The sequence below is a fragment of the Parasteatoda tepidariorum genome, chromosome 4, assembly GCF_043381705.1.
Source record: "Parasteatoda tepidariorum isolate YZ-2023 chromosome 4, CAS_Ptep_4.0, whole genome shotgun sequence".
NCBI classification, from domain to species: Eukaryota; Metazoa; Arthropoda; class Arachnida; order Araneae; family Theridiidae; genus Parasteatoda; species Parasteatoda tepidariorum.
Genome location: NC_092207.1, coordinates 101252563 through 101271409, shown reverse-complemented (window position 1 = coordinate 101271409; position 18847 = coordinate 101252563). Strand labels below are relative to the sequence as shown.

The window sequence follows — 18847 nt, the reverse complement described above, 5'->3', positions numbered from 1 at the left end:
TAAGATATGACTAATAACATTTATACCAATACACATAAGTACGATTTTTTTAGGTTTTTTGATGCGACATATCTATCCAAGAATTTAAACGTCAAAAACTTGTCAACCCTCTTTACAAAGTTATCTTTTGATAAATTTTTCTTCTCGGGGTTACAAATTTTGCAATCGTTCTTCCTTTTGAAATAGAAAATTTTATGTTAGTTTGTAAAGGAAAAGTAATTAAATATTCAAACTTAAACATTGAATGCAATGTGTTATTTTAGATACGAATAATAATATTCATACAATTACATAAATCCAATTTTTTGAGATTTTTGATGCACAGTTTTGGGCGTGGCGGATTTTCCCAATCGTCAAAAATGTTCACGGTCAAAAATTTGCCAATCCCATTCTAAAAATAATCTAAACAATATTACTGTGAGCAAATTTCTTCCTTTCAACAAATTTCTTCCTTTTTTGAAACTAAGGTCAATCGAAGAAAAGAAAAAAAGCATCTACTCAAAGAAACGACTCCGGCTGAGAAGGATCTTCTAGATTTTTTGAACGATGACGAAATCGATGAAGAAAAGAAAAAGAAATCTTTAGAAAATGAAATAGAGCTGGACAAATTCGACAACAATGAAGGTGGATACGTAGAAGGTAAGCAAATAAAACATTAAAAAAAAAGGCTGAAAATTTACTTATTAATATTTCAAAATCAACTTTTTTTAATCTCTACTAAGAGTATTTTTTAACGGGGCATTTTAACACTTTTTTGGCATGGGTTCAATTTTTGTGTGAAATTTTTCTTATATTTTTGCCTGCAGCCTTGTTACCCCTATATGTAACTTTTTCTCCTTTTTGAAAAGACCGGTTAGAATATTAAAAAGTAAAAAATCTTCAAATTTATCAATGGGAATCTTATCGATTCATATATGGGAATAAACCAAAATCACTCTTTTTAAAAGCGAAATATTTAAATTCAAATGGTATGATTTGTGGCATTATTTTTTTTTTATATCATTCTACAACAGTGTTTCCCAAAGTGTGGTACGCCTAACCCCAGGGGTACGGGAACAGTTTAGCGGGGGTACGAGTTCTTATGCGGAAATATCTTGCAACAAACGAAAATTTCAAAAAATTTTATTTAAAAATAAAGCTAGCCATGAAAATTTATGATTACGTATTTTTCTATTGGCTATTTTTTTGCAGAGTTAACAGTTAATAATTAATGGTATTAAGAGCCAGCTGTGATTTTTAACTTTAGTGCAATTTTTTTATAGTAAAAAAATGCGTTCATTTTTTTATTAGTGGTACACAGCGTTACGAAAAATTTAAAAAGGGTACATTAAAGTCATAAGTTTCGGAATCACTGTTCTACAAGAATCATTTTATCATTCCGATATTGTTTTATATTTTTTTATAATCCTAACATTTCTCAGCCTGTTTTAATGCTTTATTTTACTTTTCTAAATACAAAAACTGTCTCAAAAAAAGTATAAATCTTTAAGTTACCATTTCTCAAAAAAAAAATCCTGTACATCTTAATAACAGGTGTGAATAGTGTCCTTTTTTACGTTTAGTGACTAGTAATTTTAATTTAAAATTCTTTCAGAAGAAATTATGTTATTCACTTTTTTGAGAAGGAATCACATGACTTTTGATCATGCTTGTGTATTGTCGACCAGTCATCGCCTTATAATTAAATCCATTACTACTAGAATACAAGACGATTATTCGTTTCATTTTTATAGCGTTAAAAAGGTAATCTCTGGAAGGACTGTTTAAGGATCCTTCATAAAAACCTCTTTTCAAAATACTTCATTCGAATCTTTACTAAGCTTAAAACTCAGAAAACGATCCTTGCAAAAATATTTTTTTTTAAAGGCATGATTAATATTCCACTTATTAACATCTTTTAATGCAACATTTTCAAACACATTAAAAATAGGCAACTTTGAACAAAAACAGATTTACGTGGACCCAAAAACTTACAGTAGATTAATTTTAAAGGAGTGAAATTATTTTATTTTGTAACAGTAACCTTTTGTACATAAAATTATAAATTTTCTAGAAATAGAACTTAAGTTTTCGACTTATAATTTTCACGAAATTGCAAACTGCTTTTCACCCAACTCCAAAAACAGGCGTTTAGGGAGAAAGAGAAAAGAAAAAAAAGCTGGATTCGCTTCCAAATATAAAAAAATGGCAGCTAAAATTATTTTTGATAAAAGAATTTTGAAGGACAAAATAAATAGTTTGAGGAAAGAAGAGTTATGATTCTTTTTACAGATCCATGTGCCAAACACAAATGCGGACCAGGAAAAGTGTGTGAAATGGATTCGGATGGAATAGCCCAGTGCAACTGCATCAAGAAATGCCCCGACGCATCCGATTTCAGAAGAAAAGTAAGAATCACTTTGCAATCATTATTTATTGTATACTTTTGCTTTAACTTTCTCGAGTCTCAGAGGAATTCTAAACAAGTTTCAAGTGAATCTTAGAAATAACCACGTTATTAACTGTAGATAGTGACATATTTATAGCATTGTTCAATTGCAAAATAATCCATTTCAGACCTTACGACAATTTCAATGACCTTCTAATCTTTATGACTAAACAGCTCAAAAATTGTCCAACTTAAAAAGTCATTAAAATGTTTCTTCATACCTGTTTAAACGATTCATATATCTCAATTTTAAATATAAACATCGACGAATCCTTTTCCATAAATATTGTATTTCAATCTCACTCACCCTAAATTTATATTCAGATTATTGCTTTCTTATTAAATAAATAAAACTAAAAAAAAAAAATAGGTTGAAAATCTAACAACAACAAAAAAACATATAACAGCATAAGTCTTAAACTTATACAGAGGAAGATTTGAAAATAGATCCCTTGAACGTAATCGATTTTATCAACGACAAAAACCCAATCGAGTTAAACTGACTTGCGTCTGTTAGTTGAGATGATTTTTATTTTATCTATATATACATTTCTCTTACACGGCACCAAAAAAAAGCCTCATTACAACTCCCCGAATGGCAACGTTAAAAAATCGACCAATGATTGCTGCTTAAAATGTCACATGGCAAATGTTACATGAGGTGGCTCAACATATAGCGCTTTTAAAAACGGAAACAATAACCAGAGTGAGCATTATCAGGTTGTTCAATTCAGATTCATGCCCTAAAAACATGATAATATTTAATTTAAACTCAATTAGGAATTAATTAATTAATTGAAGTGAGAATGCTTTAAAAGGCCGCTGTTGAATTGATATTTTTCTACTGGGAGCTACCTAAACGTCTAAAAAACGTTTAAGTGTTTGTATTGAATGCATTGAATTTTTTTATATTTCGCGTTTATTTATGCATTGAATTTTCACGCTTTAAAATGCAGAATATTAGTGAAGCAATATTTGATAATTTATTTTGCTAATATGTTTCTTATTTAGCTAATGTTTTGATTTTTTCACCATGTACAATCTAAATAGCTAATATACTTTTTTAAAAGCCAATAAGAACATTGGTAGAATTCTTCTACATAAGTACAATACTATGTCTTTGATGATAAAATACTATGTCTTTGATGATAAAATACTATGTCTTTGATGATAAAATACTATGTCTTTGATGATAAAATACTATGTCTTTGTGCTAGAACATTGTGTTCATTGGCGAGTGAACCACATAAGATTGCGTAGCAATTCTCGGAGGTTGGCGAGCCTAAGCGAGCAGGAGGCAGAGCCTCCTAGTTTTATTTAATAATCGTAGTTGAACTGCCGACCCAATTTTTTTTGGTTTATTACTAATGTTTAACTCCGTAGCCATGTCATGTTGAACTCAATCCAGAAGACAAGGGAACTCATGGATTAAGTATTGGGAGAAATTGTTTCTTCGAGGAGGACTTTTGGATGGAACTAACCCGCATTTGCGTTACGTAGAGAGGGAAACTGCGAAAACCTCCCACGATGTGCCTGACGCAAGGGGGCTCTAACCCACCATCCGTCTACCACTGAGGATATTGTACGTCAGCACTGTGGTCGGTGCAAGCCGGTTGCGGAATGCGTATTCTAATGATTCAAACCCAGTTCACCTCATTGGAAGGCGAACGCTCTGTCTCCTGAGCCATCACGGCTCAGTCGAGAGAATTAAAAAATAATAATAATAATAATAAAATAGAATACTATATCTGGGGATTTAATCACTTTCATCCAAAAACTTGAACAGCCAACCCATAAGTTGAAACTAAAATTTTTTATAAGCAGCATTTGCTTTTAAACTAATAAAAAACTGATCTCATTCCAGGTGTGCAGCAATCACAATGAAACATGGGATAGTGATTGTGAATTATATCAGATGAGGTGTTTCTGTACAGAGGGAATGGATGGCTGCAAGTTCAACAAATACAAACATGTTCATGTCGATTATTATGGTCCTTGCAAAGGTACTAAACAAGGTTTTTCCTTTTCTAATAAAACAACTTTTTAGCAACTTTTAATTAAGAATATGGAGTGTTTTCAATGTGGAAATATAACAGCAGAAACAGATCTTAATTTGCATTCAAATAAATCTCTATTTTTTTCAATAGATATTTTAAAGCTTATTGCAGGTCATATTTAAGAAACTGAAGGACATAGATTTGTTAATGTTATTTAAGATTTTGGCCAGATTAACAAAAAGTCTATGCATGCATTTCTATGTATTTACTTTTTAAGCATGTACTGGTTGTAGTACAGAAGGTATACATATCTTGTACAAGCATAGGAGGTGAGATCCCTTGTACAAGGGTTCTATCTTCAGTGGTAATTAAAAGCTACACATTGTTGATCTCACTGCCGTTCTATTAGTCTCAAAATTGTAGAGACCTTAAACTACATGATTCCCCTTGGTAAACAACTGGCTGTTGTACGAAGTCATCGATTGTGTGGAACCAAGTGTTTTCTATCTAACTACAAAGTGGTTCAATACTTCACTCATTCATGCAAAGATGAATGTTAGCAAAAGAGATATAACTCTGTAACTAACAGTAAAAATAATTTTCATATTTATGCTGTGAGGGAAGTTTCAAAATTTGTTTAAGACATCATAATTTCAATTAAACCCTTTGACACAGATGAGACACCTTTTCATATTTTTTACTGACGTTCTAATAACAATCAAAAATATTTAAATTTTTTTTTTTCTTTTATAAAAAAAAATATGTCTGATTGGTGGAATTATATTTGTACTAAAATATAAAGTAGTTTGAAATTCTATTTTTTCATTCATATTCAAAAACTTATCAGTAGTTGATTTCGTAAATTAAACAAATTTCAACGATAATTAACTAGCTGTAAATTTGAAAAATTATTGTTCGAAAGTGAGAGGTGTTTGGGGGAAGATTTTACCTTAAAAGACACCGGTGTTTTCTGATGTATTTCATAACCATAAAGAGCTAAAATGTTAAATATAATAATATTCACTTATTATGACCTAAATTAATACAGAAATATGTTTTTTAAAAATCTTGCTTCAATTTCTTTTTTGTAGATATTGGTAAATGTACTGCTGATGAATTAGAAGACTTTCCAAGACGCATGCGAGATTGGCTTTTTAACGTCATGCAAGAACTGGCTCGCAGAGAAGAATTGCATGGCACAACATTAAAACTCGAACAAGAGGCTGAAAAATCACACGACAGGAAGTGGGTCAATGCTGTTATCTGGAAGTTCTGTGATCTAGACGTACATCCTCATGACAGGTAAGAAGGTCTAAACAAAAAAAAAGCATTTAAATGAAGTTGTAGAAACATAGCATAAACATGGCGAATTTCACTCACAGGCATGTTTCAAGACATGAGCTTTTTCCAATCCGAGCACCCCTCATGGCCATGGAACACTGTGTCGCTCCATTCTTGGACAGTTGCGATGTAAATGATGACCACAAAATCTCTTTATTTGAATGGGGAAATTGTCTTGGTCTTAAAGAAAGTAAGTATTTTTAGAATATACTAAGTTTCTTTGAACAAACGAAAATATAGAAAAAAATCCATACTTCTTATAGTTTTAATTTAAAAACATTCGAGTGATAGTGTTCAATTTTAACGAATTTATTAGATTTCAACAATCAATTCTTTTTCTAAGTCCAAGAGAAACTTTTATTTAATGAAGGAATTATTTAAGGTGGTATTTTAACATCAGTTAGAGAGTTAAGATCAGTTAAGAGTTATAATGAAACAAGCAAATATATTGGAAAAATTTAATCTAAGAAAAAAAATGGCTTATTACCAAAACAATCTTAAAATGAAAAAAAAAAAAAAAACATCTAGTTCTAGAAAATCTCAAAATAAATCGTTCTTATGCGAAATATCTTGCAACAAACGAAAGTTACAAAATATTTTATTTAAAAACAAAGCAAGACATGAAAATTTACGTCTTTTTCTGTTGGCTATTTTTTGCAGAGTTAATATTGAGTGGTGTCAACAGCCAGTTGTGATTTTTAACTTTCGAGCAATTTTTTTTATAGTAAAAAATACATTCATTCTTTATTTGTGGTTCACAGCTTTGCGAAAAATTTAGAAAGGGTGCACTTAAGTCATAAGTTTGGGAAACACTGCCTTAAAAGATAGCCAAAAATGTATTTTTTATTCATGTAATAAAAAATTTATTATGATTATTTTTGTAATAAAGAAATAAGAATGGAAAATTAGATATTCTAAATCTGTGATAAATTTTAAAGTAAGAATAATTTTTCTATAAATGAACGTTTATTATATGTGGTAAAACTGTAAAATTTGAAGAACTTATTATTTTTAGTTGGCTTCCTGTCCTGCCAATTTACTTCACTTTTTATACTGGCATGGCAGAGCGTTTTACCAATTTCATGTAAAGTTTGAATTTAATGTTTTTCATATTTTTACTGGAACTCGATTCTTTTTCAGATGAAATCATAGACAAATGTTCTATAATCCACCAAGAATAAATGAAGTGAAAAAAACAATCAAAACCGCCAAGATTTTGAGCTTAATCTTTTCGTATCAAATTCAAAACTTAAGTGATTACATTTTATTAACGTGTAAAAATACAATGCTTTGTGTATTGATAGAAATTTAACACTTGTTTGTGATACCTTTATATTATTGCATGCAATCACTGCCACATTACGAATGACTGTTTGTGTATGTATTTTTCTTTTTATTGTTTAAAAATAAACAACTCTTTTCAGTTTGTTTCATTTATTTAGATCATCTCAATAGGTAACAAAACAGTTTTTTGGGAAGTACAACAATAATATTTCATCAGCACTCAATACAAATCACCCCATAGCTTTAAAAATGTTTATTTTATTCAAATGAAATGACTCACTCATACAAATTCTATACAAAAATGAGAGGAATGAATGGGCAAGTTCTGTGACATAGAGCCTTAAGGTTTCTTCATACCGACTGCAACAACAACAAATCGCATGTTGCCGAGGTTTGACGCATGCGCACTTCTCCCTTTCTCGGGAGCCAATCAGATTTGTTTTAACTCGCTACCCACAATTCCCCTGTGAAGCGAAAATCTTGAATCCATCTTGATCGGATTGTTTACACTTTTGGTAGTTTTCGATAGTTTTGTCCAGGTCATTTAATCGCATTTCTTGGATTAAATTATTAAAATGTCCCTGCTCTTTTCTTTTAAGATTTAACTCTTTCACCCATGAGCGCTGATTTGTTTTCAATAATTGTAGCAACTGAATTCTACGACGCAATAGTAATTTTTTCATTTTTTTCTTATCCATTTTAAAATACACTAATATAAAATAAAAATAACAATTAATAAGTACGTAAAATTAAAATGAATCTTTAAATGAAATTTAGAAATTAAAATGAAAAACAATGTTAATTTTGGCAGATTAGAAGAGATCGTTCGAAGCATCAAAACTTGGAAAATACACGAGAAAAAACAGGAAAACAAGATTCTGAAGAAGAAGAAGAAAAAAAAAAGAGCGCTCGCTGTTAAATGTCTGTTTTTGCGCATGCGCGAACATGGAAACGGGTTTGTTGTATCTTGCGGTGTGAAGGTACTTGAAATCAGGTGCAACAGATTCACTGCAACAGAGGAGAAAAATCGTGTTTCGCATCGTTGTTGCGTTCGGTGTGTAGGCGCCTTAACTGTTGAATTCATTTATTTAAATGCCAAACAGTGAGGATATTCGCCCCCCCCTTTACCCTTTTTATTGCCAACTAAAAATATGACACACACCACTGCACCGATTGTATTTTTACTGTAAATTTTGCATTAAAATAAAATGAAGGAATAGGCATCGGAAAATTCAAGATCTGATGAAGGAAATTTAGATACACCAAATGCAAAGAAGAATACCCTTACAACTTGAGATTTTAAATGCTGCAAAAACCTTTACTCTTTTTATAAACGATTCTTTTGTAATAAAAATTATTACATACCAATTGTAATTGTTTACTGTAAATTTTTCATTAAAGCGAAACTTTAAGAAATAAATATACATTCAAAATCTGATGGGTGCTAGATAAATAGTGCATTGGAATGGATTGAATTTTTGTAAATTGAACACAATTACTTGTGAGATTTTTAATACGTAATTTTATAGTATTTTTTTACATAATTATTTTAAATTTTCAAGAAAACTTTTTTCTAAAATAAAAAGTTATGATACGCGTAAAATGCATAAACTAGTCTAACTATCAAAGATATATCTTGAAAGTAACCCTTAGAGGAATCCATGTTTCAGAACTCACCCAATTAAACGACCACTCTATAATCAGGAGTTTCATCCACGTAACTTGACCGCATGATTTTTCACAACAATAATTTGTGTGGCATAGAATATTATAAGTGTAAAATTTTTGTTGCAGCTGCAGTTGAAAAGGCGTGGTAAGCTTATTCATTTACAGATTTGTGCATATGAAGCAACATTATGTAGCGATAGATATGTTTCCCACTATTGAGTAAAATATTACGACATCATATCCATATGCAAGATAATGTAAACATAAATTAAATTTTTTCCGGAATTTTCATTGCTTAATTTTACAATAATATTTAGGAAGCAGTAATAATTCTAAAAAATATCGTTTCTTATGTATAATTGTTTTGTTCATAAGACTGATGTTAGGAAGAGAGATGGTTTATGATTAGATGGATATGGTTGTTTCAGAAATTAAGAGTAATTTATATGTTGTCACAAAAAGTTTTTTACAGCCAATAACGAAATAAAATTATAATAGTACAGGGTTGCCAACCGCTACGCTTTATAGAGTAGCAGAATTTCTGGTATTTTTGCCAACATTTTAAAAACCTCACTCTTAGAGAGCAGGAAGAAATATAAATCATTTAAATAGAGTGGTGTGGAAAATAACTTTAAATAAAATTTACAAAACAATAAATCACACAAATAACACTTGATGAAATTCCTCCCCCCCCCAAAAAAAAAAAGCCTTGCTGGTATAGTATTTCCCATAACACAACCACAATAAATTAAGAATATACATTTTATTATTTTAAATTTAGAAAAACCAAATTTAAAATTAATAAATTTTTGTGACCACAAACTTCAATCCATTTTGTTTCATGAATAAACAAAACAATTACTTCTCATAGAAAAGAAAACGTTGTCGAGAAAAGAAAAGAAAAATTTAAACCAATAATGCTCGAGATAAAATTTAGACAAACGAAGTCTCAAAAGCTTACCTATAAATTGTTTTAAAAACTGGTCATATCTGTTGGACATCTTTAAATAAAAGTATCCAAATAAATTAAAGCTATCTCCGAGTAGGATTAGTAAAAAAAAAAACTGCATAAAACAAAAAGTAAATGCTTCAATATTACTTGATTCATTTGCTTTATTAATACATAAAAAGTTAATGTCAGCCGACATGTTTCAAGAGCCCATTTTCAAGACTTGACAGATGTGAATGAGAAAAAATAAAAGGTAAAATATAAAAGAGTGGAAAGTCAGGGTAAAATGCATTTCCACACTCTATGGTGGTGAGGAACAAGGAAATCATATGAATCAAACAAGATTCTATGGCATCAATTTTTATTTATTTAAATAAACTGAAATGAAATAATTATTTAAATAAACTAAAATGAAATAATTATTTAAATAAACTAAAATGAAATAATTAACCGATAAAAAAAGGTCCATTTTGACAAAAGGACCTGAATTTTGTTCAACAAAAAAATAAGAATCTTGATCTTTATATCAAAAGTGAAAAAATTTACAATTTTGTATAACTAAACAAACATTGATATTAATTGAAATATTTTTAATTTCATTCCTAAAGAAATCCCGCAGTCGTCGGTCAAAGGGAATCGAGAATGTTAATAGCTCCACAATTTCAGAATCAACTGCACTGCGCATCAGCTGCCTCACAAACCAGCTGGGCAGACTTCAGTCCTTCAAAATGGCTGCTCATTGCCACTGTACCAAGTTCATTCCTTATACAAGCGTTAAAAAATAACCTTAACAGAAATTACACAAAACTATTGAAAAAAGGTTAAAAGAAAATTACCCAAAGCAATGAATAACAAAAACGATTTTTGCTGTATGTTTACAATCTAATAAAAAACATAAGATTATAAAATTTCCTAAAGTCAATTGAAAATATCCTTTCAGTTATTATATTCTTAGGAGATAGAATAATCAAGTTCAGCAAATCTTGTTTTTCCCCTAAACAAAAGAAGAAAAAAAACAAGATTTTTATGAGCTTGGAAAAAAAACAAGATTTTTCCAAACTCAAAGAAAGGATTTTATAAACATTGCAAAACATGTGATGTTACAATTTTTGTTTCATCATATGAATGGAACTATTTCTCTAGGCATATTTAAAAGATTACTTTCAGCGCTTTAAATTGAGAAAAGGTTTTCACTTTCATACATACATTAAAATATCTTGCTATGCTGGATAAATGTTATGAAAATGTAGCTTAGAAAGGTCTGCATGAAAATATTTTGTTTTTACAAAATTCAGGTTGATCATTATGAGCAGAACTATTTGACACATAAAATTTGTTCTTACTACACAAACAGTTGTGAAGAATGCAAATAAAAGTATTTCTAAAGATTTTCTTTCACATTTAATAAAAACAAAATATACACATTGATATATTTAATAACCCAAATATTACAAAAACAGGATACTTCTCATAAAAAATATATAAGTGCAAGAAAAAAACCGTTACATTTTATTAAGAGCTTAACATTTTACAATACAATTTATAGTATCAGAAGTATCTCTATAAATACCAAGTGTGCTTCACAAAATTTTTACTGTTGGGAAATTTAAGAAATTTTGATTAACATTCTGACAATTTCTTTAGGAGATTTTTTAATTTGACAGATACATTGCAAAGTCGCAATAATATGCAAAAATTCATTTTTAGCAATTAAACTGATATTTAACAAAAATTGTTACTGTTGTCAAAGGCAAGTATTTTTTAATTAAAATTGTAAAAAAACGATTCAATTATGAAGATACAAGACTGTACTAAGTCACCAAGATGTATGAAAAAACCACGAAATGCAATGCATACAAAAAAAAAAAAATATTGTAATCAGTAAATCTGAAATTTCATTCAGTAACTTAAAAAATCTCGCTTCACATGCAGAGCCCCCAAGTAAGCAAAGATGTTCATAATGAATATCAATAATGAACAATGAACTTTTGGAAATAACAATAAATATACAAAGCAAGGCTAAGAATAGAAGCTGATAGAGTGTATGATAAGTTATAGTATGTTCCAAATTTATTCTAGTTTTTTAACAAGAGAAGTAGGTCAATATTTCATAAATCAGCAAAACGGAAGTCAAACTATAAACCAAATAACAAAATACTTACATTAAACATTTGCTATATCATAAACAAAAAATATAGTACCAGTTCAATTAAACCTAGTTACCTTCTTTTAAAAAAACTCAATTTAACTAAACTAACATAGCTTTTTTTGTTAACTAGAATTTATAAATCTTTGACGCGCTTATTTTGAAATCGTTTGTTTTGAATTGAGCCACACATTTTTATTCCAAACCCCAAATATGTAATAAAGTAGGGTTAAGAATAAAAATTCATAAATGGCATATTTTACCAAGGTTCTGATTTTTTTCCTGAAACATTTATTAACGATAACAAAATCAAACCAAATATACACTCCATAATAAACCAAATATACCCTAATAACAATAATGATCAATAGTTGATCGAGTTTAATAGTTGAAAAATTTGAAATCAATTTAGTTGAATTCAATTTTTTGGGAAAAATTATGAATTAATATTACATAAAAATTGGCAAGAAGTTTATAAAAACATTGAATTATAAAACTACTGCATGTAAACCTACGTCCAACAAAAATACCAATAATATTAATTGCAATTATCACTATCAACTGAAATCATAAGATTAAGACTATTTTTAAACCTCAAATCAAAACTTTATTTTACTGTACGTACAGTATAAATTTCAAAACGGAAACAAATGTAACTTATAAAGTTCGTTAAACTTTTATTTTGAATGACTCTGAATTATTATTTTTAATTTTCAAAAGCATTTTTTGCCAAAATAGGAAAGTTTCTCCCCTCAATAAAAATAACACACAAATATCAATAGTTTCATCTCCCAATCCATTTCTTTTTACATTTCTTACTTTTCATATCCCTGTAACTTACCTTTTTTTTACTTATAGAAAAAAAATAGTTCTTTATTCAGGGTGCGTAGCCAAATTTTTCAACAAAAAATAAGCACTTTTCAAGCACTCAAAAAATATTTTTAAGCACTTTGAAAAATATTATAACTAAACAGGTTTGGCAAGTTTTTGACAATTGATGGTTTTTATCCAGTTTTATTTACAGTGACGAAGACGATGTACCGTCACAAACGATGAAATTAACAAAAGAAAGGAAATTTTCTATCACTAATAGAGAAAAAAAATTTACAATGTTTAATTGGTCCCCGCAATCAGCAAAAATTCGAGAGATTTTTCGATTCTAATACAGAGGGCGGAAAATGAAGTCTGAAATTGAGAATCTCTTGCAAAATGCAGGGTTGCACATGAGAGTAAAAAATTTTTACCACTGAATCCAGCTCAGTTTACGCAAGTGCGGACCCGCAATTATTTCATCAGACATACAAAACAAATGGTGTTTCCATACACTACAGACCGGCGGTACGCCGAAATAGATTGGGGTTGAATTAATAGTGAAAACGTTGAGTAGGACAATGTCATTTGCATAATTTGAGGTGAAAATCAACATGGTGAAGAAAAATATCACATTTCGGAAAATGGAAAATGAAGCACTTTTTAAAAACACCCAAGGAAAAAAGCACCTTTAAGGGCTTTAAAAAAACGAAAATTGAATATAAGCACTTTTTTAAAATGCTACGCACCCTGTTATTCTAATTAGGTACAGATGTTTGACAGAATGTAAACAAGCTTCCTAAAACCCGAGAAATTTAGAAAACTTCTGGTATATTCCTTCTCTCGTGTCATGCTTACGAGGCGATGTGCGAACGAGCTTAATATTCCAGGAAGTTTTGTTAATTTAATGTGTGATTAAATTTACGCATCATTCATAAGAGTTTTCAGCAAATCCTAACTGGTTGTGAGTCAAAAACAAATTTAAGAAAATGAATATTAAAACATAAATAAAGTGAAAGGCTTGCCGAGTGTTATTCCTTATTTGGCTTTATTTATGTTAAATATCACCGTTTGATATTTCATGGGTTGCATCATAGCATGCTTGTGAAGTCTTCTAAATTCATTTGTTTTATTGAAATTTAAATTGAAAGAATGCACACGAAAAGCTTTCTCGAGTTCAGGCATAAAAATCTATCAGGAGTAGTGACACGAAAGTTTTACGAGGCATTTTAACCCCTAGCGCCCTATGTGCTTAGATTTATACAGTCAACCCTCTATTGTATAAGTACTTTTATTAAGAAAATTGTAATATTTATAATATTTTTGAACGCTTGTTCTTGAATAATTCCTTATAAGTGAGTTTCCAAAGCTTGTTATTAGTTAAATACAAATTGTTTGAAAATTAGGAATGTAACATTTTATATAGATATATATAAAAAGAGAGCTAAAAAAAAAGAAATTTCAAATAATTTTTCTATGTTTGGTGTGCGTTTTTTCAAAGTGCATATTACTTAAGCAAATTTAAATTTGTACTCAAATATTTTTGTATAAAATAAAATTAAAAGTGTAACTCACTTTAAAAGATGATTCATGATACATAAAATTAAATAATAAAATTCATGACATGAGATTTCAAGATAAACAAAAAAAGTGGTGAAAATAAAAATATTTAAAAGTACATCCACCTAAACATTTAAAAAAAAATTGAAAAATCTGGGGGTAAATAATGCATTTTATTTATCATAGAAAATACAGTTGATAGAAAAAATATTGAATTTAATAATTCTACTAAAAGAACAATAATGGAATTGACATCATTAATATGCAGAATCGCTATCTGCCATATTACATACATAAATTTTAAATATAAAATTTTTGTAATAAATGGTGAATAATGCCTACAAATATTTATAAAAATTATTTAATTTTCTTTTGGACCAAAGAAATATTCCTTCCTACAAAGAAAGTTATTAAAGTGGAGTATAAAAATAATTTAATAATTTTTGATCCATTTTGTACTTTATTGAGACAAACATTATTATTCTATTACCATTTCAGAGCTTATTCCAGTGCTTTCTAAACCCCAAATGAGGTCATGTCATTAAATTTAAGGGTTATGTGAAATTCAGTACTGTAAAAAAAGTAATATAATAAAAAAAAATTTAATAAAGAATTTAAAAATTATAAACGTCAACTACTGGGTAGTTGAAAATTCGTAAATTTTCTAAAAAAATTAGTTTTAATATTTATCTTAGATAAACCATTCCATTTTCATTGATTTCGCACACAAACGTAATAAAAATAAATTAATCAGCAGATTTTTTTTGCCCAAAATGCTCCAGCTCTTTAAACATTTTTTAAGTGATTCAAGTACAAACCATTGATATCTAAAAAATAGAATCTATTCATCATACTTTATAGAATTATTAAAAAAAATTTGAAGAAATAATTGAAAAATACAATTAAAAAAAAATTCTAATGACTTGATGTTAATGACATTTTTACAAATTAATAATCTCAATCCTAAACATATACTTTACTTATGATGTGAAGAATACACAGAATGCAATGTCAACGCATTCGGAATATACATAGATTCCCTCTGAAAAGAGGGGTATATATATATATATCAACACCTCACCAAATAAAGATAATTAATATGATTCATTATCATATTAATAACAATCTGACACTAACAGTATTGAAAGATTAAAACCTATCTTTCAATTTTTTTGAAGATGGGATTTTAAAAAAAAAAGAAGAGGTTTTTAGAATATGAAAAAACATATTCCATACAAAAATAATCGATATTTCTATTACAGATTAAAATAAATAGAAATGATATATAATCCAAAAATGTAAAACTTACAACTTTTATATAGTTCTGATTTTCAATCCTACACTGAAAGATTGAATTTTAATAATTTGAAATTTTTAAAATGATAAAATTAACCGACAGAGAGCTATTTTGAGTATGTTATGAACTTCAAGCTGTTTGCCTTAAAGTGACAATAAACTGGTTTCTACCAATGTTATTTAATGAGGAAGTAGATCTTAGAAATTTTTTTTAAAATTTTGCTCAGAGTTGTTATGCTTAGAGGGTTAAAAGAGATATGCTTTATACTCAATAGAATTGAGAGGCAGAGATATGTTTATTTGAATAAGTCTCAATAGTGATCTCAGATTTTATTAAGAGAGTGCGCAAAATCTTTTGAAATAAAAGTTTTATATAATATCAATTTTTCAGAATAATGTATTAATTTATACAAATTTCCCTCAATATCTTAGTATTTATGAATACTCTAAGTATTAAATTTGAGTACTGTTCCTCCATTCCTGCATTAAAATAATATATCAAGAGAAACATACTTTTCTTAAAGCATTAAAAATATTTCGTTAGTACCCTATCAACAACAAATCTATTTCCTTCATCTATTTTCATTTTAAATTCTTTCACACAATTACTACTGTTTTGAGATAATCTCATAATCATACTATTAACTAGGGTTCACGCCAGTAGAGCGACATGGCGACAATTACCACCAAATGTTCTACAAATTCTGCTAAAATCATATGTCAAATATGTAGTCTTGAAATTTTGCTTTTTACAAAATAGTAACAAAAAATAGGCATCAAGTTCCATGCATTTAAAAAATATTTGTCAAACTATTATTATTGCTCTAAGTGTTGTGGAATGGAATTCAAACCCATGCTATTCAAATTAATAGAAATGTCTGTTGAAAAAAATTATAAATTTCAAATTTACAAGCTGTGCATTCATGTAGTGAAATTGTTCATCCATAAAATAAAAAATTTTCCCTCTTTTAGAATTAACTTTTATCTAAAATTTTTGATCATTCATTTTTAGGATAATATTTTGAATGTTCATATACTTTCTCTCCTTTCTTCATTTATTTATTTATTTGGTCTCAGCTTCAATCTTTATGTTGAATTTATTTACTAATAATATTTTAACTTTGATTTTAATAACTACCAATCTTTGACCATTATGGGCTAATGAACTTAGTTTTAGAGTGTATGGCATTAGTTATAGGATCTAATTAGTGGCAATAAATAATTTTTGATGTGTACCATAACATGAATTATGTAATTGTAAAGTTCGATTTTTCTCGAGTTTGTCTACCCTATGAATTTCTTAGAACCAAATAGGCGGTCCAATTGAAACACTAAATTTTCATTGCTGGTGCAAACCCTAGTAGCAACACATTCCCAATCATGAATAAGGCTACCACCCTTCCTTTATTCATTTAGTAAGTACATCTCACTATTTTCACTCCACCCTCAAACAAAAACAAACACATAGTAAATCACTCACCACAAGAAACAAACACTTAAATTGTTCTTCTTTTGCTCTTAAGGAAAATATCCGATTATAAGAAGTATCAATTATAACAAGTATGTGCCAACTTATACACCAAATTCTTATAATTGGAAAAGAAATAATGTGTTTGCTTATACAATATATTGTCTACAGAAAATAGTATGCATAATTAAATACATTTAAATCACTAACATAGACTCCTATATTTTAAAAACATTATGAAGTTAATAGTTTTTGTACTCTAATGAACAGACAACATTTTTTACCTAAAGTTTAAACCTTTAATGAATTAAAGCAATATTAAATTTTACATATGCATGCATGTTTTAAAAATTACTGCTGAAGTTTTGTAAATTACATGATGCAAAGAAAAATATCAGGATATTTTGTGTTAATTCCAATGAAAACAATATTTAACATCGTAATATAATTATTATCACTAACAATAAATACTTCATTAATGAAAATTTTAAATAAAAACATTATTTCAAACATGTTTTAGGCACAACTACTTTTGACAATTTTAATTTGTAACTATTCTAAAACAAACTCTAGTTCCTATTTATAACATTTTCTATATCAATGCATTTAATATTAAGTATACTATTTTATGTAATTAAAACAAAAGCAGAATCATATTTTTTTAGTAATAATTTAAGTGATACACTTACTTTATCTTCAACTCAATACTTTATAACAAAATAATCACAATTTTTTGAATTTTGTTGCCACAAAATATGTAACAAACTTGAATTATTTTTTAATCAAGCAATAACCATGTTTAAAGGCTTTTTACCTATGCCAAATTATAGGAGTGGGTTAAATTTTCACTTTGTTTTAATTTTTATTTGAAGAAATAAATACAAAAACAAAATATATAGAGAAAAAATAACATAAAACACACTCCATGCTATATGTAATAATTTCATCCAATTTCATGGAAACAAATTTAATACCTACTAGACGAAATCTAGTTACTAAAACTATAAATTTTCACAAAAATTTGAGAAATTTACGATTGGCCATTTATTTTTCAGACAAATATACAACATTTATCCCAATTTATTTGGCAAATTTTTTTTAACTTTTAAAAAGAAAATGTAAGTATTAATTTAGAGCAATATTTTATTGCAAGGATTAGAAATAAGTTTAAACTTATTTGTTATTGTTCTTTTAGAACCAACAGCAATTATTTATTACATTTAATGGTGCAGAAGAAAAACTATATCTTTAAAAAAAATTTATATTTTTAAAATCTTACATGTACTTGACATTTTAGCATACAATATATCAAAATTGAAAGTGCAGTCGATTGTCTGCTGAATGAGGACATTGCTTAGGTAAGAAAGAAATTTTTTTCAGTTGTCAATACTTTTTTTTTCTTTCTAACTTGACGTTTTTGAAATATTTCTAAGCAAAATTCAATTATTATAAATATATATATTTTAAACAAAAGAATAGTGAGTTCTGTTACTTTTTTAATGTAGATGTTTCCTTAAAATTAAGTTTAAAATGTGACAATTCAATATTTTTTTTTAGAAATAAAAATATACCTGTAAAATAACATTCTACACAAAATACAATCTTTATAGATCAGCATATTAAAACAGCTTAAAAATAAGCAACACATTATTAAATATGTAATTTTGAGAATGCAATCTCCAACAACTGTACGAAAATATATTTTGCAATCTTTTCCAAATGTTAACACATACATATTTCAGCCTATAGTTTCCTCTTCAGATCCTCCATTTCTTGTCAAGAATTTCAGTGTTTGGGTCCTCCATATTGATCAATGACACAAGTGCAATCTTGAGAGATTTATGTACAATAAACACTTGGCATATCATGTACAGACAATAAGCTCTAGGAGACCTAATGT

The 18847-nt window shown here is 28.2% G+C and overlaps 2 protein-coding genes across 3 annotated transcripts in view; one reads left to right on the top strand and one right to left on the bottom strand.

The window, feature by feature from the left end:
• The window catches only part of LOC107438836 (SPARC), a 26100-nt gene extending 18911 nt beyond the window's left edge, over positions 1-7189 (top strand). For both annotated transcript variants that reach the window (XM_016051221.3, XM_071180281.1), the window contains exons 3-8: positions 468-639; positions 2272-2387; positions 4293-4431; positions 5517-5727; positions 5808-5956; positions 6907-7189. In XM_016051221.3, the coding sequence (XP_015906707.1) occupies positions 468-639; positions 2272-2387; positions 4293-4431; positions 5517-5727; positions 5808-5956; positions 6907-6947 (828 nt within the window). In that variant the 3' untranslated portion in view covers positions 6948-7189. The remainder of the gene's footprint in view (positions 1-467; positions 640-2271; positions 2388-4292; positions 4432-5516; positions 5728-5807; positions 5957-6906) is intronic.
• LOC107438837 (uncharacterized) overlaps positions 7184-18847 on the bottom strand; it is a 32829-nt gene continuing 21165 nt past the window's right edge. Inside the window, exon 8 of the mRNA XM_043046475.2 lies at positions 7184-18847. The gene's annotated coding sequence lies outside the window, so the exon portion shown is untranslated.